This window comes from Nicotiana tabacum, chromosome 8, assembly GCF_000715075.1.
Source record: "Nicotiana tabacum cultivar K326 chromosome 8, ASM71507v2, whole genome shotgun sequence".
In the NCBI taxonomy this organism is placed as follows: domain Eukaryota; kingdom Viridiplantae; phylum Streptophyta; class Magnoliopsida; order Solanales; family Solanaceae; genus Nicotiana; species Nicotiana tabacum.
The window spans coordinates 169,532,206-169,558,371 of record NC_134087.1 but is presented as its reverse complement, the minus strand read 5'-3'; the positions used below and the strand labels follow the sequence as shown (position 1 = coordinate 169,558,371).

Genomic DNA, 26,166 nt, shown 5'->3' with positions numbered 1-26,166 from the left:
TGATGTCCAGAAACCGGTTTGTGAAATTTTTGGAAGATTAGAAAATCTGAGTTCGAAAATATTTTTAGAAAAATTAAGTAGGCGTTTGGACATAGAATTATAATTAAAAAAATTATAAATTAAATTGAAAAATGATATTTAAAGTTTGAAATTATATTTGAACATGCATTTACTTGAAAAGATATTACAATTTTGTGAGTGGGAAAAAAATTTATTTTCAATTTTTTTAAAAATTTGTAAAATTTCGGGGACAAACATTTTTTTTTCAAAAAAAGAAAAAATTCTTATGGGCAAACTGGGCCTTACATCTGTCCTGCAATCCTAGCTCACTGTTGCTCTGGCTACCATTTCCATTTCCGGCGACCAAACTGTATCTTTCTCCGTTATCACCTTCCCAGAGAAAATTTCTAACCGATATACAGCCCTTTCCAACACTACACTGTATGTATGTGTTACCACGGCAAATTCAATTGATGGCTCTCTACCCGTTGCCCTCCGCCGTTATACTCAACAAAATCAATATTTCCTCAACTTCTTCTCTCCACTTCACTTGCCGCTTTTTCCCCAAACCTCTCACTCCTTCCCTCTTCTCCACCACCATCGCCGCCGCCACAACTTCGTCTTCAACACTATTTCAGCCCCATTCCTATGGCCCTTCCCTCTACAAAGGCCACAAAGTACACCAAAACACTGATAACTTTGACGAAGAGAATTTCACTCGAGTCTTCGATATAACCGCTTTACGTGTCCCTTCAGAACACTGTTTCTCCCTAGAAAGCAAATTACGGGGCCACCTCTTAAATTGGCCGCGCATTCGTAACATTGCTAGGGTTCCCGGTGACGATATTGATGACGAATTAAAAGAATTTATAGGAAACAATAATGATACTGAAACCCTAATCGCATTGGAACGAAGAATTTATGGAAAAGCTGAAGGAGATGGGGAGAAAATGTGTTCGGTGTTGTACAGAGATAAACTTGCCAGAACTTTCAATTCGACAGGATATGTGAAGTTTCAGAATTTGGCTAAGTTATCGAGGCCAAAGAAGAGTAAGAAGAAGAGAGAGGAAAAGGAGGGAAGTGGAAGACAGCGGAAAGGGTTAGGGAGAAATGAGATGGCATTGGTGGAGGTGGTTGAAGAGGAGGGGAGTGGAGATGAGGATTTGAGTGGGTTATTGGGTGATGATTTTATCAGAAGAAGAAAATGGAGTGGATCGACGAGGTTATTGCTATTGGATGAGAGGTATGCAAACAAGGGGATAGAGGAAATGCCTGAGGCCATTAAGGTTTCCGCTTTTTGTTTAGCACTATGGCATTTTATGATATGTATATGTTTTGAGTTTCATGACTGATGTCTTCTTGGTACTTGGAATTGAAATATGGATTGTTTTTGCTAAATTTTACCTTGAATTAAATTGTTCCCTTTTTATGTTGAGGCCTCATAGCTTTTGGTTCTACAAATAAAGTAGTGCAGCTGGGTATGAGTTGTATACACACCACAACTCATAAGTTCGTCTCCTAGCTGGTAAACCAAGTCTCTTATTTAGGTAGAGAAGAGTAGAGTGGCAGGCTGATTTTTTTGAAAAAACATCTTGTCTAATGTGGTTTGTTGTCAGGCACCTATTTTGTTCATGGTTGCAAATGTGAAGTATGTTATGTAGTTTGTTTTGAGCTTTTGTCTAAGAGACAAGAATGGAACGAGTGGGACTTAAAACATAGTTGGTCTGTTGTTGATATAATACATATCAAGACTGTATTGTACATTGATATACTTTTTCCCTTTTGTCATCATTGATACTCTTTCCTCTATCGTAGTGAATAGAATTAGATAGTTGGAGGGTATGAGTATGTAGTTTTTACCGAGAAGTCTACTAATTATATGTCTGAACAAATCATTGAAGAGCATTTGTTTTCAGGATAATTCATCTTAATCTTAATTTTGAAGTCTGAGATGCGCCAACATGTATTTAAATCATTTGGAGAAGTAGTTTGATAGTGGCCAAGGGGGATGTGGTGGTTATAGAATGCTTGTTTTACTGATTCAAAGTAGTAGTTAAAGGCTTAGATTCAAGTTTTTGCATATTTATGTAGGTTAATAGCTCCTATCTTACGAATTTGAACTATGTTTGCAGGCAGTCCTCAAAGAACAGAATGAGGAAAGTACAAGATTAAGTTTTGAAATTGTGAGATGCAAGTTGACATTATTTTACAATTATTGGCAAATGAATGAGGTATGTCCCTTAGATATTCTTGACCATCTGCCGTATTTTTTGCTATTAATATTACTTTTCTAGGATGGATATAATAATTAAAAAAAGGACGAGTATTTTTGTACAACGTTTAGCCATTTTAGTTATGTGAGGTTCATGGGTATCAACGGGTGTCTCGTAATCTACCGAACTTGAAAATGTCATAACCAGAGCCTTCATGTATAATTGGGTGGGATTGAAGGCCCTGATGCATTTGTTTTGTTCCTATTTCCTTTGGTGTGTGGGAAGTCTTTAATATGATTGGAACTGTCATGAATTTGCACAAGTTGCTGTTACATCTTACATAAATGAGGAATGTGCACCTTGTTTCCTTTGGTATGTGGGCAGTCTTTAATATGATTGAAACTGTCAGGAATTTGCACAAGTTGCTATTACATCTTACTTAAACGAGGAATGTGCACCTTGCAGGTCTTAGAGGTCTTGCTTCCACAAGGCATGATTGTTCCTTCAGCTTTTGAGACCATTGGGCATATTGCCCATCTAAACTTGAGAGATGAACATCTCCCATACAAGAAACTTATCGCAAAGGTACCTTATTTCTCAATAATCCACTGGCCTCTATCCTCCTTCACTTCTGTGAATCGTTTTTTACCAGGTAGTTTTGGACAAGAACAAGCCGAAGATACAAACAGTTGCCAATAAAATTGATGCCATTCACAATGACTATAGAACAATGCAGCTAGAAGTTTTGGCAGGAAACCATTCTCTCGTAACCACTGTAGTCGAGAATGGACTCTATTTTGATGTTGATTTATCAACAGTGTGAGTCTAAGTGAATAAGAATAAGTTAGGATGAAAATTTATTGTCTCCAGAATCTGATATTTTCCTATGAATTTTGTCATTTTCTGGTAGATATTGGAATTCTAGGCTGGCAACTGAAAGACAGAGGCTTCTTAGTTGCTTCACCCATGATGATGTTGTCTGTAAGTTCTCTTGAGCACTCTTACATGCATATTTGAGTTCCAGACTTGGTGGTTTCTCTACAATTGCACTTAGATTTGTTTATTTTGAATATTTTTCGTGGCCTTTCCACTACATTCCCGCACTGTTTAGTCCATGATGGTGTCAGTAGTTTTCAATTAAAAAGTCCTAAAAGAATTAGTTTACTTGAATTTTTTCTTGAATTTTAGTGATATGTATGTGACAGAACAATTAGAAATGATTTGAATAATATGCACAGACATCGATGGCCACGGTTCTAGTATTTATTAGTAGTTGGCACCTTGGAGCTATGAAATGAAAAGAGAGCATAAAATATTCTCGTCAAATTCTATAATGTCAAAATTATGGTAGAATGGATGTGCGCCTTTGAAATTGAGCACATTGTCATCGAGTTAGTCAAAGAAACTGACACTGGTTAAATAGTACCCAATCAAATGGCAATGAAGTGGTCTGCTCCACATTGATAAGTTTGCCATTTGCTTATTATCTGAATTAGTCTCTATGTAGTGCCTCTTCTAACTTGTTTTATCTTCTGGCGATCTCTCTTTTTTGCCAATTGTTAAAATCTCAGGTGATGTTTTTGCTGGGATTGGTCCCATTGCAATATCTGCTGCAAAGAAGGTCAAATATGTATACGCTAATGATTTGAACCCTTCTGCTGTTGAATATCTAGAAAGAAACTGTGTCCGTAACAAACTCGAGAGGAAGATTGAGGTACAAAATCATCCACATACAAGTCATATTTTCTGCTGTATGTCACTAACTTCTGAATGACGCATAGGATCTATATATATATATATAGCACGAAATTCTAGTTTCTTTTTTTGTTTGAAATTTTTTATTTAAAGGAATATATTTTTCCATTTCAAAAAGAAAACCTTATTTATGGAAGAATTTCAGATCTGGCGTACGAACTCAGTCATCTGCCTTTTTTTTGGTGGTCTTGATTGACAAATAAACAAGGAAAATAAATTAAAAGTGGGTCGCTTTGCTCATGCTACTTCTTTGGTTATGATGGAGTACCTTTTAGTCTTCTTACTGTTACACTTGAACTTATTATTTATGAGGCAATGCTATCACCAAAAACCAAATAATCATTGGAACTGAAAAGGTTCTTCTCCAAGACGAGTTCACTTATTTACAGCGTTGATCTTGCAGGTGTCTTCATGATTAAGATTCAACTTTTGGTTTCTTGAATTCATTTGTCCAGTGATAATTGGTGTCACAGCTTAGTTTATTCATTTATCTTGTAGATTTTTAACATGGATGGGAGGAGGTTCATTGACAGTATTTTTGCGAGTGAAAAAACTCGGGCAATTACTCAAGTAGTAATGAATTTGCCAAATGATGCTGCAGAGTTTCTTGGTACGCTGTCTTTCTGTAATGTACTCAACCTTAAAGTTTTGATAGTCGTTGGTGTTAGTTTATCCATTAAATTTTCAATTGTGAGCACCAAGGATGTGGTGTGATTTAGTTGAGAAAATGTGCCCTCTGCTTCAAGTTTATTTAATTTATTCTTACTGTAAATGCAAATATCTGCCCCTCCCCTTTTTCCTTCCCGAGACGAGGGTCTACCGGAAACAGCCTCTCTGCCTTTAAAAAGGCATGGGTAAGGTCTGCGTGCACTCTACGGTCTACTTTCTCAGATCCCACTTGTGGGGCTACACCGGGTATGTTGTTATAAATGCAAATATCCTGGATGCAGTTCCATAGTTGTCAGATTGAGAATATGACTTTTTGATATTTCAACTGCACTTCTTGTTGATTGAGCACTTGGATAGGCTCCTGGTGGCTCAGTTCTTGACCTCTTTTCCTTTCTTCTCATTTAAGTTGCTTTTTAGCATGTAAAATATCTCTATATTGCTAACAGAAATCGCCTCAATTTCTCTTCTTTTAATGAGGAAGTATCCTGCTAGTGGATTTTTTGAAGGTTTGATGTCTCCTATTACTCTGTGGTTAGAGCTTCAGCAGCATTGTTGTTCTCAGTTATCCGTTTCTCTTGGTTGGACCTATGACTTCAGAAAGCTTTTCATTGAAAGAAGAATTTGTTACTTTTTGTCGATGCTAACTTGCATGTGACTTGTAGTTGGACCGTAGAATTCCGAGTATTTACAGTAATTGTTGCAATAATGAAGCATGTGAAGCTTGCGTTTTGAAAATTATTGACAACCAAGCTTCTGGGGGCATCGAAAAAGCTTATGAAGAGCATGAGGGAGGCTCGGGATTTTCTTGAATTTATTGATACAATTATATTGCATTCTTTTGTATCCTTTTCCCTTAGTTTTGTCCATATATGTGTACTAACATGCTTATTAGGCAATAGTTTGATGGGGAAAGACACCCTGTTTCCAATGTAGTGTTGAAGTAGATCTACTGTATGACATTTCACAATTGCAAGACACGATTCTATGGATTATCCGATGGATAATTCTTTTTGAATATTTCTACTGTGCAACGATGTCAATAGCATTTCTTGTCACTAATATTGTTGCCTCTTTATGAGTTCGTTTACTCCCATATTTGATATGTATGATGCGGCATGACAGCACCTCGAGATTTTTCTCAGAAGGCAATGTGCTGCTGCATTACATTCTTTTTCTAGTTCAAGGAAGGAGATGCAGTGCCCCCCCAAAAAAACCAGACCTTCCATCCCATTTATCTAGACATATAGCCAATACATAAATGCTTTTCTCATATTTGCAGATTCATTTAGAGGGATTTTCGGAAAGAGGAACAAGGATAGGCAATTTACCTTGCCAAGGATCCATGTTTATGGGTTTTCAAAAGCTCAGGATCCTGAATTTGACTTTCATGAGGTCTGTTGTTAGCCTGTTCGCTGTTACTTTTCATCTGACTGAACTTTTTTGGGCCAGGTATTACTGAGGGAATGCTGAATTTTTCTTCTTCATACTTGAACAGCAAATCAGGATTGCACTATCTGAGGTGGCTTTTGAGGTAGAGATGCGCAAGGTTCGCCTTGTTGCACCAGGAAAATGGATGCTGTGTGGATCATTTGTTCTACCTGAGACAGTGGCATTTTCTAAATAAACTCTGTTAGTAATTTTGTATGGGTAATTGAGCCATTTGTCAACAATTAGATGTGACAGTCCATCTCATTTTCCAGATGAGTTTTTTATTGGCGAAATACATAAACGACCCCTTTAAGTTGTACACTTGCCTAATGAACCAATTAAAAAGTGACACATGTAATTTTGATTAAAAAAAAAAAAACCCATCTGAACCCTTCCCACACGCTCGCCCAACCTAGTTACCTCAAAAATTAATCAAATTTGAAGGGGTTTTGGGTTTGGCATTATGCAGTAATCCATTTAGTCAGATCCCAAAACTTACCTTCTTCTTCAGCTGAAATTGCAACATATCAGCAGCAATGAAAGCTGCTAGGGTTTAGAGTTCTCAATTGCTTTTTTTCTTCGGCCGCTGGTGCCGCCGATAATGGAGGAATTCGCATTTTTACTTTCTGTTATTGCTAATTTCTAAATGTCTAATATCTTCTCCTACTAATTGAGAGAAACTTTTCAGTTAAAAAAGAAATATTTTCTTTCATTCTCACAGATCTGGTATCGACAATCCTCAATATACTTCATAGTACTTATTTCTAAAAAAAAAAAAATTTAGAATAAACTCTCAGGCATCAATAGAATCTTTCATCATATCGTCATCTTCACTGTAGAAATCAAGTTTTGGTCTTTTGGGGTGTTGATGTTTTCCTTCTTCTTCAACATCTTTTGGCGTGGGCCACACAAAATAATTTAAACTGAAAAGGAAAAAAAATGTTAATGAAATCCTCACGCGCTCAATTTGTGGTGAGACACAACTGATTTGCCATGTCAGAGTCGGGTGTTTACTTGATATATTTAATAGCCACTTGATGTGTCAAAATGGTAAAGGGGTCAGTTGAAGTGTTTGTTTGATCGTTAAAGACAACTTAAATGTGCCGTTTATGTATTTTACTTTTTGTATTTGTCAAAAGCATATATAGGAGCAAAATTTTAATGGGTAAGCCTTGCTAACTTCCCTTGTATCTTGTTCTGTGTTCTGTTTGACTTCCTAGTTCTTTGCTTGTGGCTAGGCATTAGTAGTTCAGAAGCCCTTGGCAAGTCTACTTTTTTAGTTTTTCTTTTGTTTCTTGTGGGCTATTTGCTTCTCGAGGATGGTTGACTATAAAAATAAACTGCCTTGAGAATAATAAATTGAAGTTTATGTTGACCGGTGGGGGACGCAGGACATAACATTAGCCCCATGAAATTGTTATTTCTAACATAAAAAACAGAATTTGATATTCGAAAAGTCATGAATAATACATTAAAATTATACATAATGTGACGTTCATGTTAACAACATGGGAAGCGAGAGAAGACAAGAAAGGAAAAGGTGAAGACAAGAGAGAAGTCTGTTGATATCTATCTACGTGATCATCTTATCTTTTGCTGTAAGTAGAGAAGGCTTCACGCAGGAAACAGAGAGTTTGAGGCAATGGTACTCCAAGCGCCTTGCATCCTTGTGAAAAACCAACAGTAAAGGTTCACCAACCTTTCGATTCAGAAGTATTTAAGAAAGCGTGAAACGCTATTTGAATAAACTGGCCATTTAATTTCTATATCAAAGTGTTTTGTACTCATGAACCTGTCATTACCACGCTATCTTCTTTTACCTATTATGGACACCCCTTAATTTTGTCCTTTATTTTAAACACATGCCTGCTACTCTGGTCACTGTGCAGCTATGCTAATTTTTTGTTATAACTTACAAATGCTGGAACAATTTAAACTGAAATATGTTATCAATTTTTTCTTCATCATCTTATAGCTGATTAAAACATGTCATTCTTCAGTTGTTAAAAACTGTTTGGTTTACAATGAAATAATTTAGAGATTATAAAAGTGAACGTTATAAGGTGAATCGTGATATGATATAGTTGTGTGGGAAGTTAAGAATCATCTTAATCTTTATATTGCTAATATATGTATTCGTGTTCTATCGTTAATCATCTTTAATTTCTCATGCGCCGTCGTCGGTCCTTGTCACACACAACTGTGTCTGTCCTGAGTCTTCACCAACGAAATATGGCCACATCAACTCCATGGACTTCCATTTTCCTGTTTTTGGTTCATCAGCTTTCTAGGTTTCCAGTCAATAAATGAGGAAATCTCATCATTTAGCTCAACAGAATCTGAGTTGAGTGAGTTCGCAAGGGGACCACAGCACGTAGGGGTCGTTTGGTAGGGTGCATAAAAATAGTGCTGAATATGGTGTATTAGTAATGCTGGTATTAGTTATGCTGACATATTTCTTATCCATTGTTTGGTTTGATGTATTAAAGCATTGCACAATTTCTAAAAGAATTGCTTGTTTACAAAAATACCCTCAAAACTAGTCCATCACTCAAACTTTTTGAAAGAAACATATGTTGAGAAATATTTTTATATGAAAAAGTTTTAAAAAATTATTTGATTTGTCTACCTATATTGTAAAATATAACTAAATATTTATTTATAAAAAAGGAAATATGCTAAGTATTTATTTATTTACTAGAGATATAATTTTATTTCTCACTATTTGAATTATTTTAAACTTGCATTAATATAATAACTAGCATATTTTAATCAAACATAAATTTTGAAGGACAATTTTGTCTTTAACTAAGCTAATACATGCATTAAAATCCATTGCATTGCTAATACCATGGTTTTCTATGCATTAGTTATGCATAGGATAATACCAAATAAGATGTATAACTAATGCTTGCAGAACTAAAGCATAGGTTCAAAATGTCTAACAAACAAGGTATTATTAATACACAAAGCTAATGCAAACATTATTTTATCTAATACATCCTACCAAACGACCCATAACAATTTGTCTTAATTGGCAACGATTTAAGTTTTGATAAATACTTCATTTGAATTTTAATTTAATTGCGTAATTACACTTGTTAACCTATAAGTACATGATATTTGGTTTTTATCTACGATTTATATTAACCACGGTTAATTGATGTGTATTCTTATATTAATTCATTACGTAACTAAGATAGGATAATTTGATTTGGTTACATACAAGAAAACAGAGTTTTTATTTATTATTTTTTATCTAGTGGGGTGGCAATGTGGTATATCAGATCTTATTAGTACGAGGGAAAAAATGTTGGATGGATTTTGTACGGCTAAGGAAAGGCGATGTGAAGGGAATATGGGAAAATGGTGTTGAGGTTTAGGCGCGTGCAAGTGGGCCCCACCTACGACATCGGAGCGTGAAGATAGGATACCAACGACCTTTTGGGGTGTAGTGTGTATACTTGGGGGTCCTTTGGTAGAGTTTATAATAATAATGTTGATTACGGTGTATTAGTAATGTTGGTATTAATTAAGCTCGCATTAGTTATGCTTAGTTATGCTGACATATTTTTTATCTATTGTTTGGTTTGATGTATTAAAACATTGTACAATTTCTAAAAGAATTGTTTGTTTATAAAAAATACCCTCATAACCAGTCCATCACTTTATTCTTTTCAAAGAAACATTTTGAGGAATGTAATTAAATGAAAAAGATTTTAAAAAAATATTTGATTTGTCTAACTATATTGTCGTATAGAATTGAATATTTATTTATAAAAAAGAAAATATGCTAAGTATTTATTTATTTACTAGGAATATAATTTTATTACTCACTTTCTTGGATTATTTCAAAATTGAATTAATATAATAGTATATTTTAATCAAGCATAAATTTTAAAGGACAATTTTACCTTTAACTAAGCTAATGCATGCATTAAAACTCATTGCATTTTTAATACTATGGTTTCTTATGCATTAGTTATACATAAAATAATATCAAATAATATGTTTAAATAATACTTGCGTAATTAATGCATATATTCAAAAAATTATCAAATAAGGTATTATTAATATCCAAAGCTAATGCATGCATTATTTTATCCAATTCATCCAACTAAACGACCATATATAAGAAAGAGCAGACATGGCCGATTTTGGAGGTTCTGAGAGGCAGATTGCCCCTCTGCATGGAATATAATCATTGGGATCTGTGCATAAAAAGCCTTGACCCATCTCATGCAATCCTTCCTTATATTCCCATTTTTCTTTTCTGTTTCTTTTTTCCTATTATGTTAAAGATTAATTTACATAAGAAATAAGATATCCTAGTCACAACATTGTTGATATGAAATATATTAAAATAGAAGCTTGTTTTAAAAGTAAAGATGATATTGATACAGAATAAAATTCAAAAAGTTTAGAATGGTTTAGGATAACTAAAAATTGTTATGAACGTGACTTTTAAAAAAGTAACGGATCAAATCGAATCATTGCCCCCTAAGTTGTGTGGGTAAAGTGGTGGGGGAGCTATAATTTCATTATTTGGCTTCTAATTATAGATTATTCTCTTCTAGTGTCAATTACATTTGGACTACTTACATTTCCCTCTTCTTTCTTTAGAAAATTAATTGAAGAGGCGCCTGAGTCGTCCACTCCCTCCCTTGTACTTTTGATGTGCACTGTCAGATACTCTCTACATTACTATATTTCATAGTATCAGTTTTGAAATACTAGGGCCCCTGTGGGAATTTTACTTTTTAACACAAGGACAACATTATTTAATTGTTTGTTTCTTGTGCTGCGTACTGCTTGTACAGCATGAAGTGAGGGAAGTCAGGGTTTTCTGCATGCATTTCCATTTACGATCAAGGAATCAATGACAATTCTCTAAACCTAGCCTCAGCTTACTTTATATCATCACATTTGCTTTTGTTGCTGCTCTTAATTATTGCCAGTCCACTATTTAATTTTCAAAAAAATAAATCCCAACCTTCAGAAGATTACGAAAATGCTCTCATTAATTAGGAAGAAAAGCTCTTAATTACGAGTTTAGCCATATATATACAATTTGTTGTTAAGAAAAAAGGAAAATAAATAATTTAAATAGTGTGTATATATATATATATATATATATATATATATATATATATATATATATATCCTAGTTCCTCTTTGTTAAGTACTTCTAGTGTGTTCTTTTTCATCTTCAAGCAATGATTTGTTACTAATTTTGGATAGAGTAGCCAGTAGCCAATATGGCTACCCAAATATTCTTGAGTACGGAACCAAAATGTAGTTATTTTGGACAAGTAGCACCTTAATAGGTGTAAAAAAAAGATGACATTTTATATATAGTGCCCAAATACTGGGCGCTATACATTAACATTAACTGTGTTGTTAATGTATAGTGCCCAGTATTTGGGCGCTACACATAGAAAACTGACACTAACAGGTATAACGCCCAAATACTAGACGCTATACATAAAACTTTATATATATCGTCCAGTATTTGGGCGTTATACACCTTTTTTCCTGGCCCCACCAATAATTTCTGACTTCAGTAATTCAAAAGCGTATAGTGCCCACTTTTTGGGCGCTATATATATAAAAAAAATAAAATTCCCGGCTACCCATTTCCTATATAAAGAGGTTAGGATTGTATAGAAATTCATTCAAAAGGTGCATAGCGTAGAAATTTCCCGGCTAGCCATTTTCATACTCTTGTTGAAACGTTTATTGTTGTAAAAAATATTTTTTCATTATGTCTGAAGAGCGTAGAATAAGAGTTTCATTATATTGGGGGGGGGGGGTGAGGTTGTGATGGAGAATAACTCTGTGGGCTACAATATACCTGCTCAGTGTCATGTTAAATTGCCACTTACAATGGAGTACGATAAATTGATATCGTTGTTATGCAAAAAATGAGTGTGAGGAAACGTTCAGTGATACTTAGAGTAACCGGAAGATATCTGTATTCCATCACTTTGCAAGGGGTTGCTTTTTACTCGGAGTTTAACATTGATGATGATGAAACTTTGAGTGATTTTCTGAGGACTCCGGATGAATGCTGGGAATTTCTTGTAATCACAATGTTGGAGATGTACGTGAAGGTCGAAGACGTTCCAAAAAACGAGGTTGTGCGTAGTAGAGATAACCCCTAGTTATCGGGTGGTTATTCTGGAGCAGTTTTTGCCGGACAGGTTCCGGATGAAAGAGTTTTCCTTGATTTCAGCGTGAAAGTAATTTATACCCTGCTTTCCATAATTCACAAGACAAGTGGTAAACTTCAATTTTTATTTGTGTTAATTATGTATATTTTTGGTGTATTGAATTTGTATTAACGCTCATATATTTAATAGGGGGTACCGACCGGATATGAATTTTACAAGTGGCTCATCCGGTAGTCATCACCTAATTGAAAACGTCCATCATGGAATTTCATCACATTACGACTTGTAAGTGAAGTGATATAGCCATATGGAAAGCATTTATTAATTCAGTAGCTTATATTTTTGTTGGTTGTGCAGTGAAAACGAGCAAGTTGAACCACCCGTACTCACTCAATTGCCTGAAAATGACGTATTACATCGGAATCTGGAAGATGCACAGAGTGAGAAACAGAACAGTGATTACGATAACAATGCCGATGAATCCGGAGACGAGACACCCTTTCCTCGTGAGGATGGTGATGACAGGATGACGAGGAAATGCGCATGATGAGTTTCGGGCTCTATATTTTGAGGCCCACTGGCACCAAATTAACATTAGTAATTATATGTGTTGATATAATTATTAACTTAATTGTACAAAGTTTGCATTTTCAACTACCAGTATAAGATACTTAAACAAAAGGAATTCTAAGCTAAAATACTACACATTACTACGCTACAAGGCTCTAAATTTTACTACGTTGAAAGGGTCTACATTTTACTACGCTAAAAAGGTCTAGATTTTACTACGCTAAAAAATAATCTAAACTAAACATAAACAACAAATAAATTTAATTGCAAATAAAACACAAAACGACATGAAAACACATATATATAAATCAGGATATTAACAGACAAATTTATTTGACAAATTTATATTTTTTTTATAAAACACTAATATTAAATCCGGATAAATTTAACATACTAGTTTCGAAAAAAAAACATAAACCGAAATATTACACATACAAATCAAATAATATGCATTATTATAAAAGTTTCAACTTAAAATAAACTGAAATACCTCGATTTAGAATTTTCGGAAAGTAAATAGATTGAAATTTTGACTACGGAAGTGTGAATCAACAATAATACGAAGCTCTACTCGAATGTGGGACCTACGTTCTTCACCTTTTATGTGACGGGGGACCCAATTTTTTTTTTAAAATAGTGGGGCAGCGGGTATGGGAGTGGGGGACCAAGAAGAAGAAGATATAAAATATTGAGGAAGAAGAAACAGAATGGTCGTCTTGAAGAAGACGACTCGTTTTTTTTAAAAATGATATAGCGTCGGGTATTTGGGCGCTATACCTGTTAGTGTCAGCAATCTATGTATAACGCCCAAATACTGGGTGCTATACATTAACGACACAATTAACGTTACTGTATATCGCCCAATATTTGGGCGCTATATATAAAAATATCATCTTTTTCTTTACACCTATTAAGGTGCTACTTGTCCAAAAGAATCACATTTTGGTTCCAGACTCAATATGAGTACGGAACGGGGGACCCCAAGACCAACTACTAATGTAGTGATGTTGATCAAAAAGGTCTTTTTCTAAACTTTTCTCCACACATGAGAACATATCTTTTTTCGAAGATATAATATTGGAATTTCAACCTAGCTAGGGACCAGAACTGTTAGTTCAGACTAAAACAATATTTTAAGCATAGGTTCATATTTGAGAACTAACTTTTTGGAAAAATGCAAATTATAGTTGCACATAGTGGTGAAAAACGTGTGGGTCGGGTCGGATATGGACGGATCGAAAATGGGTAATGCAAAAATAGATAAATTATTCGACGCTACCCATATTTAATACAACAACAAGCTAGTAAAAATTCCACAAATGAGATTTGGGGAGGGTAAAGTGTACGCAGACCTTACCCCTAACCCATGGAATCGAGAGGCTGTTTTCGAAAGATTCTTGGCTCAGAAAGAAGAAAAGAAACAATAGACAATAGATCAGTAATATCAACAGAAGCCAGAAAAATAAAATAATATCATAATCGTAAGAAATAGAAAATAAATGTAAAAGCAGTAACAGTAACCAATACTAATGCCATATAGGAAAAGGTGTGGCAGCTACATAAATCATTAACAACCCAAGGCGAAACATAATCAGCCTAGTCCCGCCCCCAGAAACAAAGTAGAAAAACGCTCGACTCCCTCATAACCTACAACCCTAATGCTCGACCTCCACACCTTCCTATCCAGAGCCATGTCCTCGGAAATCTGAAGTCGCGCCATGTCCTGCCTGATCACCTCACCCTAATACTTCTTAGGCCTCCCTCTACCTCTCCTCATACCTGCCAATGTCAACTGCTCACACCTCCTAATTGGGGCATATATACTTCTCCTACGCACGTGCCCAAATAATCTAAGTCTTGTTTCCCGCATCTTGTCGTCCGTGGAAGCCACACTCACCTTCTCCCAAATATCTTTGTTCCTAATCTTATCCAGCCTAGTGTGCCCGCACATCTATCTCAACATCCTCCTTTCTTCCATTTTCATCTTCTGGGTATGACAATTTTTGACTGCCCAACATTCTGCCCCATACAACATGGCAGGTCTAACCACCGCTCTATAAAACTTGTCTTTAAGCTTCGATGGCACTTTCTTGTCACACATGACTCCAGATGCTACCCTCCATTTCTTCCACCCCACTCCTATACGGTGCGAGACATCCTCATCAATCTCCCCATCCCCCTGGATAATAGACCCAAGGTACTTGCACTACAACAAGTGTGGTATTTAGCTACGACACAAAATTCGTCATCGATTATTCATTTTTCGTGACAAAAATTACATTTTGTCTTTAAATACGTGAGCTACTTACTTTTAATGACGAAACATAAAATTTCGTGGTAAAAGTTGCGTCCACAAAAGTTTCCCACAAAAAAATGAGTTGGCGCCATTTATTACGTAATATTAGCCACAAAAATAAAATTATTCGTGACAATCAGTTTCGTCACCAATGTTGCACACAATTTATGACGAAATTTTTTTGTCTTATAATTAGCTAAGCTTTGGATACGAAAAGGTTTCGTCACAAAAAATGTATTGCCAAATAGCGACAATTCAAAATTTGTAATTAAATGATGTCATCTTTAGCCATAAAATTGTATACTTTTTTGTGACCTTACTTTTTGTCACTAAAAGTATAAACAATTAGTGACAATCATTTTTGTTCTCTCTAATCAACCTGCAACTTAGTGACAACAAAGTTTTGTCAAAAAATATACAATTTTTATACCGACGACTTAAAATTTGTAGTTGAATAATACGACTAATACAAAGTAGATTCATAACTAAATAATAAAAAATTAAAAAAAACCTAATATAAGTTGGAGTTGTGATCCTATAGAGAGTAATTATACAGAGCTTGCAAGCCTGGGCTTTGCAGCTGTGCTGAATGTTTTGAGGATTTTTGATGAACTATTTACTAGCAAAGTGAAAATTGATATAAACTATAATTGAAAGCACTAATGAAAGAAATTGATCGAGTAGGATTTCAAATATATAATATGAGAAGGCAGTAAGACAACTAATCCCTCCATGTTCCTTGCTAATTATTACCCAATTGACTGCCTAAAATATTTAATTAGATATTATAGTATCATTCAAATTTATACATTGATATTTCCAAATATCTAATGAGCCTACGTTAATTATGCTTTTCTAAACTCAATGAGATGCATTAAGACCAATTTATAACCCACAAAGGAATATATATTCTTATAATTGAAAAAAGAAAGGAACAATTTATCCTCCATTATTCTTGTTAATTATATTATCGCCCAATTGATTGCTTAAATTATTTAGTTAGCTATTATGCTGTCAAATTAAATTGTATATATATTGATATTTTCCAATATCTAATGAGCATATGTTAATTAAACTTCTAAAATCATAAGATGCATTAAGACCAACTGACAAACCATACGGGGAAATTTAGGGATTCTTAGAATTAAAGAAAGAGAAATAGACATTTTCGGGGAAACATATGTCTTTCAAAACTTTTAATTGAAATAACAAGAAATATCCTTTTTAAGCTATATCAATTACTAGTAATAAAAATTTTTGCGTTTGAACTTTAGTTTTTCTTTACTCTACCATGCATCTTCTTCAACAAATCTATTGTTGCATCCCAGTGAGACTGTTAGATTGTTAACTCATCTCCTTTGTATTATATATTCCCCTACTGTTGTTAACGTTATCCTACTTTCTCGTAGTTCCTTAAATTGCTGAACAAAGCAGCATCTAGAATTCAATTGGATGCAACATTATGCTAATGAGGAGCTATGTTCTCTAACTTCAATCAAGGTATGTTCTCACTTCACAATACTTACTCTGTTGCTTCATAACAAATGCAACATGTATTCAGATGGAGAATATTTTTTCTTGAATTTGGTTCCTCTAGAAACTTCAACCACTGCTCTAGGGTATTTTTCAATTCTTTTGTGTAAAAGATAATACAAGTTGTATGTCATGGTTACAAAATTTATGGTCTGGTTAGTTTCTAAAAATTTTCTCTCTAGTATTTCATGTCACAAATTTTGATACTATTGGAAATGTAACTAGTTATTTTGAAAAATATGATAAATTTAAAATGGAGCATATTTTATATGATTACAATATAATGATGCTTGCTTGTTTCTCAATTGAGGATTTGTGTCTCTATATTTTTTGATTGGTACAGAGGATGTTTTTGGATTATAGATATGACAATTCTCTTTTTGTTGTTGTTTAAGCATTATCGCCATTGTGAAATTTTGGCACATTTCAGTTTCAACTAAATGAAGGTTGTTTTATGTAAGAGCAACATCCTATCTTTAAAATAATTAGATGCTCTTGTAATGTTACCATTTTCAAAAGAATAATTAGGTGTTCTTGTTGTTAGCAAGCTTAGATTAGTAACACCAATATATAAGCACTAAGTAAACTCATTAAGTAGCCTTGTTAGCTTATCTCAAACTAATGCTAATATTTGATGGTTACATGAAACTATGTTAGTGAAGTCTTAAGATCTTGTTGAATTGTTTATCAACATCCAGTTTCCATTGTATGTGCTACCTTTTTCTTTTGCATTTGATTGATTTGATAAATTATAATTTGATTACTATTAGAATTTTCTAATTTCTTTCTCTCTTTTGATCCTTTGTAATTTTTTTTAATATAGGAAGGATAAAGTTCTCCAACAACATGAATCAAACTCAACCACATACTAGGAGGAGTTTGAAGGCAAAGGAATAATTTGGAGACATTTTATGTTATTTTTGGGTCATGTATATATTCAAAGAAAATGTATTGTAATGTATATTAGAATACCTTATGTTGTTTGACTTTTTAGCAATGAAAAGTTCTTATATATTTTTATTGCTTGTAACTGCCTTATTGACTATAAATTACCTTTGTATTTTATAACAACGGTAATTGTCATTAATCATGATAATTTATAGTGACAATTTTATTTTGTCATTAAAAGCAATGTTTTTAGTGATGAAATGATTGTGTTAGCTACAAAATTGTAAGCCAATTTTATTAAAGCAAATTTGTCACTAATTTTTATATTTAGGGACAAATTACTCCTTTTTTGTATATAATATGTAGTTTTTAGTGATGAAATTACATTTGTTCAACTACGAAATACATATAACTTTAGAGACAAATAATATTATCACTAATTAAACTAAATAGTTAGTGATAAGGTATTTTCGTCGCTATTAATGACCTCTTTAGTGACCAAAACGTACTATCAACTACAATTTTTTTGTACTTTTTTGACAAATAAGTTCGTCACAAATACTATACATTTGGGGACGAAAATCAATTTCGTAGTTAATATAAATTTATTTAGTGACAAATCACTAAATTGTCTTTGTATACCTTTAGTGACACGCTTTTAAGGACGAATGATTGACGAATTTTTTTCGTCAAAAAAAGTTTTTGTGACGAAATATGAATTTTAGGTGGCAAAATAATTTGTCACTAATAATCGGATTTGTTGTAGTGTTAAAACTTCCTCTATTGGGGATGACTTGTGAGTCAAGCCTCACATCCAAGACCGAACTTACACTCCAAATATTCTATTTTAGTCCTACTCAATTTGAAACCTTTAGACTCTAGGGTATGTATCTAAACCTCCAGCCTCTCATTAACACCGCATCGCGTCTCATCAATCAGAACTAAATCATTAGCGAACAACATACAGCATGTCATCTTCCCTTGAATGTGGTGTGTTAGTGCCTCCATCACCAGGGCAAATAAGAACGGGCTGAGCAGAACCTTGGTGTAATCCCATTTCAACCAGAAATGATCAGAATCACCTCCGACTATCCAAACTCGAGTCTTTTCCCCTGCATACATGTCCTTAATCGCCATAATGTACGAAATCGACACACCTTTTGCCTCTAAGCATCTCCAGAGAACTTCTCTAGGAACCTTGCCATACGCTTTCTCTAGGTCAATAAACACCATGTGCATATCCTTCTTCCTATCTCTATATTATTCCACCAATCTCCTAATAAGGTGGATAGCTTCCGTAGTAGAACGACTCGGCATTAACTTGAATTAGTTGTCGGATATAGACACTGCCCTCATCACCTTCCCCTCCACCACTCTCTCCCAAACTTTCATGGTATGATTTAGTAACTTGATGCCCCTATAGTTGTTACAATTTTGAATATCACCCTTGTTCTTGTACAACGGTATCATCGTACTCCACCTCCATTCATCTAGCATCCCCTTCGTCCGAAAGATAACATTAAATAGCCTTTTCAACCATTTCAGGCCTGCTCTACCCACATACCTCCACATTTCCACCGGAATTTTGTCTGACCTGGTCGCTCGGCCCCTACTCATCCTGTGCAATGCTCCCACGACCTCCTCCACCTTAGTACGCATACAATACCTAAAGTTTTGGTGACTCCCAAAATGCCCCAATTCCCCTAGCGCAATGTCTCTGTCCCTTTCTTCATTCATAAGTATATAGAAGTAATCCTGCCATCTCCGCTTAATCTGGGCATCTTCCATCAATACTCTACCTTCCTCGTTCTTGATCAACTCATTTGATCCAAGTCACGAGCTTTCCTCTCCCTCGCCCTAGCCAGCCGAAATAACTTCTTCTCCCATCCTTTGGCCCCCAACTCCTCGTACAGACGTACAAATGCTGCAGTCTTAGTCTCCGCTAACTTTGCCTCCTTCCTGGATTCCTTGTACCTTCCTCTGTTCGCTTTCCTCTCTTCCGCGTCTGAGCTCTCCACTAGCCTAAGATACGCCGCTTTCTTCGCTTTCGCTTTACCTTAGACCACGTCATTCCACCACCATTCACCTCGGTGTCCGCCATGGTAACCCTTCGAGACCTCTAACACCTCTCTCTGCCTTTCTTATATAGTCCGCTGTCGATGTCCACATATCGCTAGCGTCCCCGCTACTTCTCCAGGCTCCTATAGACATCAACCTCCCCTCCAACTCTTGATCTTTATCACTCGTCAAGGCTCCCCACTTGATCCTCGGTTGACCCCGAACAAAACTTTTCTTCCTCTTTAATAATATACCGACATCCATCACCAAGAGCCTATGTTGTGTCCCGAGGGTATCACTCGGGATAACCTTGCAATCATCGCACATCTGCCTATCACATCTCCTGAGGAGGAGGTAATCAATCTGAGTCTTAGACACCGTACTCCGGAAAGTCACCAAATGCTCCTCCCTCTTCGGGAAACTAGAGTTCGCGATCACCAACTCAAAAGTTCTAGTGAAATCCAATAGTGAAGTACCTCCACCGTTCCTATCTCTAAAGCTGAAGCCGCCATGAACCTCATCATAGTCACCAACGGACGACCCTATATGACCATTAAAATCTCCTCCTATGAATAGTTTCTCCGCAAGCGGCACACCTCGCACCACGTCGTCCAACCCCTCCCAGAAGCACCTCTTGACCTACTTATCTAAGCCCGCTTATGGCACATAGGCACTAATAACATTCAGAGTGATCCCTACAACTACTAACTTAATTGCCATTAATCGATCATTTACCCGCCTGACCTCTACCACTGACTCTTTGAGTTCCCTATCCACAAAAATACCCACCCGTTCTTGCCACCCGAGTGCCATAATTTATACCCGTCCTCATTCCTCGCCCTCGATCCTACCTACCCAGTCTCCTGAACACAAGCTATCCTGACCTTCCTCTTATGGAGAATCTTCGCTAACTCTACAGACTTACCCGTCAATGTCCCTATGTTCCACGATCCAATTCTCAACCTATACGCTTCCTTGGTCCCCTTACCCCTCAGTCCCCATCCATTCCCCTACCTCTTGCCTTCCCCCCGCCCCACCACCAGCCTACCCCGATGACATGCTCTTACTCCACCATTACAGACCCCAGCCACTATCCATATTTAATACAGATAAAAAATAAGTTAACCGACCGATCCATATTATCCATAGCTTCTTTAATATGATCACTTTTGGGAGAGTTCCTAGCTAGCATTTAGCCATAGATTAAGAAACCCGATTTGGGTATACTTTAGTTTGAAGATGAAAATATGTTTGGACATCATTTTTCAAAACACCATTTCACTTTTTTTTGAGAAAACATGAAACGTGACTTATATCTATAAGTTCTAAAAACTATCAATAATACCCAACAATACCAAACAAACAAACTTGCTAATTCTGTATGTGCAGAACCTTCATCTATGCAATTCATTATTATTATTATCACAAAACATAGTCATGCCCAACAATACCAAACAAACAAACTTGCTAATCCTGTATGTGTAGAACCTCCATCGATGCAATTCATTATTATTATTATCACAAAATATAGTCCTAAACATAGGTAAATTTGGCACAAAATTATTATTTTTATAATGAACTACATAATACACTATCCTAAAACTATAACATGATAACTAATAGCACAATTACTAGCTACTATAATTTATCAAATTACAATAATATTACGAGATTCATCAGTCCAAAAAAATGATAGTAACTAGCTGGTGGATTAGTTGGGTCATAATAGATGGTGAGTTTTTTTTATAAAATATAAAACTTTGGGTCAATTTTTAAAATTGTTAAAAAAACCCAAAGGTAATATTTTGAGCCAGAAGCAGGTCTAGAGCTGGTTTTGGGATTTGGAAATTTTGTTTCAAAATCAGCCAAAATATGGATAAAATCTATAAATAAATAGATTTTGCCAAACCTTTTTCGAAAAAAACTTGCCAAAATCTATGGCCAAATGGGGACTTCCCAAACTTGAGGAACCCCCAATTTGAGGCTTTACAAACATAAAAGTTAAACCCATTAGTAATCCATTTTCTAAGTGGATAATGTGATTCTTATCCATATTTGACCCGTTTTTAAAAAGTTCATTATCTAACCCATATTTTAATGGATAATATGGGTGGATAACTATTTTCTTTTAACCATTTTGCTACTACTAGTTGCACACAATCGTATTATACCGTCAAACATTATCCAAATGAACCAATCATGAGTTTAATGCACCAGATTTGTATTAGAGAAATTTTCATAAAGTATTACAATTTAGAGCATAGTAACTATAGTTTGCCTACTTATCATTCGTAGCTATTGTCCAATTTTACTAGCTTGTATCACTTATATTTAGAATACAACTAATACAATCTGTGTCAATTATATTCGTTCCACGAACGAATACAACCTGTATCAACTGTATTCATTCACGCAACGAATGCAACCAAGGTGAAATAATAAAAAATACAACCTGTGTCGACTGCATGCAAGGGTGTATACAAAGCATACAGCCTCTATATATTCGTTCGCGCAACGAATATAACCAGTGCAAAATATAAAAATATAGAAAAAAATACTATTGTTAAGAATCAAACTCAAGACCTCCACTTACTAAGTAGATGCTCTAACTAACTGAGCTACGAGAGCTTGTTGCTCTCTTGTTTCAATTCAAAATAATTGATTTTTTGTTTCTTGGATTTGCTATAAAACTTAAATATAGCTACGAATAGTAATTTTCTAAGAGTATAGCTACGAATAATAAATACAGTATATATATTTGATCCTGTTAGTAACTCTATCAAAGCAAAGAAAATCCACTTGGAAAATAATTGATAAGGAATTAAATTGTGATTGACATACTCTCACAATAACTTAATCCATAGGTGAATAGACAACTCCGAACAAATCCTGCATGGGCTCTTTGTCGAATGAGTTTGCATTCCTCAATCCAAACTATACACTTCTAACATCTAGAATAACTCGCTGGAGCACCCCTTCATTCACCTTTCGTTCTCATATGCATCGGCTTTTTCTAAATCGACATATCTAGATTCTCCCAACCCAACAGGTTCCTTTTTTTCGAAATGGCATTGCCAAAAGTCGAATCAAAGGCTTGGCAGGAGAGCTTCGCTAGGCGTTCAGTGTTCTTATGGAGGAACCATACTAGAAAGAGAATTAAAAGGGCCTTAAAAAAAGAGCAAGAGAGTGATTCCTCGACCGACGATCTCCGCATACTTGAGAAGCATGAGGAAGAGCTTGTACGCGTACGGTGAAATCTGAGCCGGGCATACTTCATAAAAGCGCGAGAAGTCCTCCACTAGAGAGGGGAGATGAAGCATATATCCGACAAAAAAAAGGATACGCGTAAAATACACAGTACCCCAGGCGGTGCAAGTGCACAATGTCCGTCCCCGTCGCCGGCACCATTTCGATATGGTTTGGGATTCCCCACTTGGTCTTGAGTGCTGTAATCACCGCTTCATCCATGGTAGAAGGGACATGTTTCGGTTCTTCTCTGACAGGGCTGTTAAAATCAGTCCATAATTTCCCCGGGCAGGGTAGTATCTCAGCCACTATCGGAACTCCCTCATCTTCCATCACTTCCACTCCCTCTCCAAGAGGAGGTACGTTATTTTCCAGCGCCAGAGCTTCGACGAATCTTCTAGTCTGGGAAGAAGTACCAGCCATTTGTCTAATTTGATCGAAATAAACAAGAGTGATGAAAGAAAAAAGAAGACGGTCACGTCAAATTCCGACGAAAGCAGAAGTATGAAATCAGAAGTATGAAATACTGAAGAAGGTGGAGGTTTGCAAAATTCCTCAGATGAATCAAAAAGCATAACAATCGAATAGTGGTTTCCCTTATTTACAGGAACATAAATGTCCTGAGCGGGAAACCCAAAGCCGTCAATCAAAAACCTAAAAGGGCACGGGAAACGATATGGTGCCTGGGAAACGTGCTCCATAATGATGCATAATAGGTATCCATGATATCTCGAATCGATGCAACGATTCAGCTCCGAACTGACGTAACAGTCTGATGATACCACTTAAATATCACGTAGCCACCTCGACTTAAGGATCTCATTCAACGTATAACATTCAGATTTCTCCTAACTTTTGAATCAAGAAAGTCTGTCCGTTGAGCTCACCAAGAGGCGACCCCCGATGGACGGAGGGACTAACTGTATGAGTCAAAATCTGACCATAGGATAATTATTCTTAAAATGAACAATAAGGGTTCGACCAAGCCGTAATCATGCCTACGAGGCATGATAGCAAAAAGCACCTCGGCCATTGCCGGGGTCAAATCGTTGGAAAGCTTACTCGCAGAACAAGCATAATGTTTGAGCGAGCGATGAAAGGTACAGTCATAAGAAAGTACGCCGGTCAAAGACCATTGGATAAAAGGGAAAATTGCTAATATATATATATATATATATATATATATATATATATATATATATATATATATATATATATATGGGGGGCTGAGCCCAGAAAAAGGGGGATGATTCTTGATAGCCATCATGATAGAGTCAACAAGGGGAATCTCTTCGTCATCAACAATTCCTTCTCTTCTCCTTTCTTACTTCCATGATTATGGTGCAAATCAGTCTTAGATATAAGCCTATCATTCATATTCGATGTACGATAATTATGTTAAGAAATATTACACGTTCTTTTTCTTCTTCGATTTTCGCACTCAGTATATTTGGATCTAGAATTAATTATGTTTGGATAAGATTTACCTTCTATATCTCTGATAATTAGTTTGACAAAAAGGTTTAATACTTTTTGGTCAAACAATTTGGCACCATCTGTGGGGATTTCTGAGCCAGATTTCTTAGTTTACTTTAGACCTAGAACCAGCGAAATGTCACTACCCACTCGAAAAAGCGGTAAATAAGCCTTTGAGACAACCGTACCAATCTAGGTCAGGTTGCTACACAAAGTAAAAGTTATAACCAATGTCTATGCAAAACCCACATCTCACCTATAATGATAGGTTTGGCACGACGTGTGCATGTTCAAAATAGGATTACAGTCATCTGGCATGACCACAACCCACTTGACGTATTTACCTTATATATTGACCCGCATTCCCACCCCTTGGGAGGGGACGACGGCTTGCTGCATGGTCTTTTGAAAGAATGGACACATCCTGCCCTATTTTCATATTCCCCACACATTGGATGGTCTATGAACGAAGTATGACATGTTTCCTTTGTTGTTGGTACAAATCGGATGAGATCGGACCGGGACTCGATTTCAACACTTCAGCGAGTGAGGTAGGCCCAACCTATACGAAGCCTAGACGCTGTTAACGACAAAGCCAAACACGGCCACCAAATCTAAAACCACCATTCAAGTACCAGGTAGAGCGAGTAACACTATAACGTCACTCCTTCTTTCACTGACTCATTGGGTCGAGGTAACAGAAAATTTCATTTTGGTTTATCTTCACTCTTTTGTTGGTTCAAACAGGAATGCGAGCACTTGCATGGGCAAGCAAGAAAAGGAATGTTCCAACTAGAAACGATGGAAGGAAAACTACTACAAAACAATTGGAATGTCGCCCACCTCAAATACTTCAACTTCTGAAAAAGAACACCCCTCAAGTCGTACCCTTTTTCCCTCACCCGGGTTTTGTCCCAATTGGGTCTTCTCGGGGAGATTTCTAATGAGGCGACGAAAGGGACGTCTCGAAATTCAAGTATGATTCATCACCCCGCCTGCCGCCTGCTTCTCCAGGCCGGGCAATGAAGGGACTAGATACATGGAAACTTCTCCAATATATGTGTGAAACGAACATGTATAACATTTTCCAGTGAATAAAATTGAGCAACATTTTGTACTCTCCACCAAGTTATTCTCCAATGCAAGCAAAGTTAAGCAAACTGGGACTCACCAGACTCCGCATGTCATGCTCAGTCTCCCAGGTCGCCTCTTCGACTGGATGACCCCTCCACTGAACCTTCACTAAAGCAATGTTCTTTGATCTCAACTTCCGGAGCTGTTTGTCCAAGATAGCCATTGGCTCCTCAGTGTAAGTCAAATCCTTGTCCAATTGGACTGAGCTGAAGTCCAGCACATGAGACGGATCACCGTAATACTTCTAGAGTATAAAAACATGGAACACTAGGTGAAGTGCAGATAAGCTATGTGGCAATGCAAACTTGTAGGTCACCTCACCAACTCTCTCAAGGATCTCAAAAGGACCGATATACTTAGGGCTCAACTTAACCTTCTTCCCGAACCTCATCATACCCTTCATGGGTGAAACCCGGAGCGAAAACCACTCTCTGACCGTAAATGCTACATCACGAACCTTCTGATTAGCATAACTCTTCTATCTAGACTGGGTAGTGTGAAGCCGATCCTGAATCAACTTAACTTTCTCCAAGGCATCTCAAACCAAATATGTGCCCAACCACCTAGCCTCTCCCAACTCAAATCAACCAACTGGAGGACGACATTGCTTCCCATATAGGGCCTTATAAAGAGCCATATGAATACTCGATTGGTAGTTGTTGTTGTAGGCGAACTCTACAAGCGGCAAGAACTGATCCCAAAAACCCCCGAAATCCATCACATAAGC

At 36.2% G+C, this 26,166-nt stretch overlaps 1 protein-coding gene across 3 annotated transcripts; it reads left to right on the top strand.

Moving 5' to 3' along the window:
• Positions 1-289: 289 nt before the first annotated feature.
• On the top strand, positions 290-6,384 carry LOC107780399 (tRNA (guanine(37)-N(1))-methyltransferase 1). 3 transcript variants are annotated; one of them, XM_016600929.2, is made up of 9 exons: positions 290-1,286; positions 2,133-2,231; positions 2,679-2,798; positions 2,866-3,032; positions 3,124-3,194; positions 3,785-3,927; positions 4,467-4,578; positions 5,917-6,029; positions 6,133-6,384. In XM_016600929.2, the coding sequence occupies exons 1-9, from the start codon at positions 444-446 to the stop codon at positions 6,259-6,261; spliced, it is 1,797 nt and encodes a 598-aa protein (XP_016456415.1). In that variant the 5' UTR covers positions 290-443; the 3' UTR covers positions 6,262-6,384. The 3 variants fall into 3 exon arrangements, with proteins under 3 accessions (XP_016456415.1, XP_075075976.1, XP_075075977.1); XM_075219875.1 differs by lacking the exon at positions 5,917-6,029 and having other exon boundaries at positions 293-1,286; positions 6,087-6,384; XM_075219876.1 differs by lacking the exons at positions 5,917-6,029; positions 6,133-6,384 and adding an exon at positions 5,130-5,654 and having other exon boundaries at positions 293-1,286.
• The last annotated feature ends 19,782 nt before the right edge of the window (positions 6,385-26,166 follow it).

Excerpts from the sequence above, each read along its gene's own strand:
- LOC107780399 (XM_016600929.2), top strand. The coding sequence starts at position 444 with ATGTATGTGTTACCACGGCAAATTCAATTGATGGCTCTCTACCCGTTG. Across the intron at positions 1,287-2,132 it reads AAATGCCTGAGGCCATTAAG|GCAGTCCTCAAAGAACAGAA; the intron begins GTTTCCGCTTTT and ends CTATGTTTGCAG. Across the intron at positions 2,799-2,865 it reads ACAAGAAACTTATCGCAAAG|GTAGTTTTGGACAAGAACAA; the intron begins GTACCTTATTTC and ends GTTTTTTACCAG.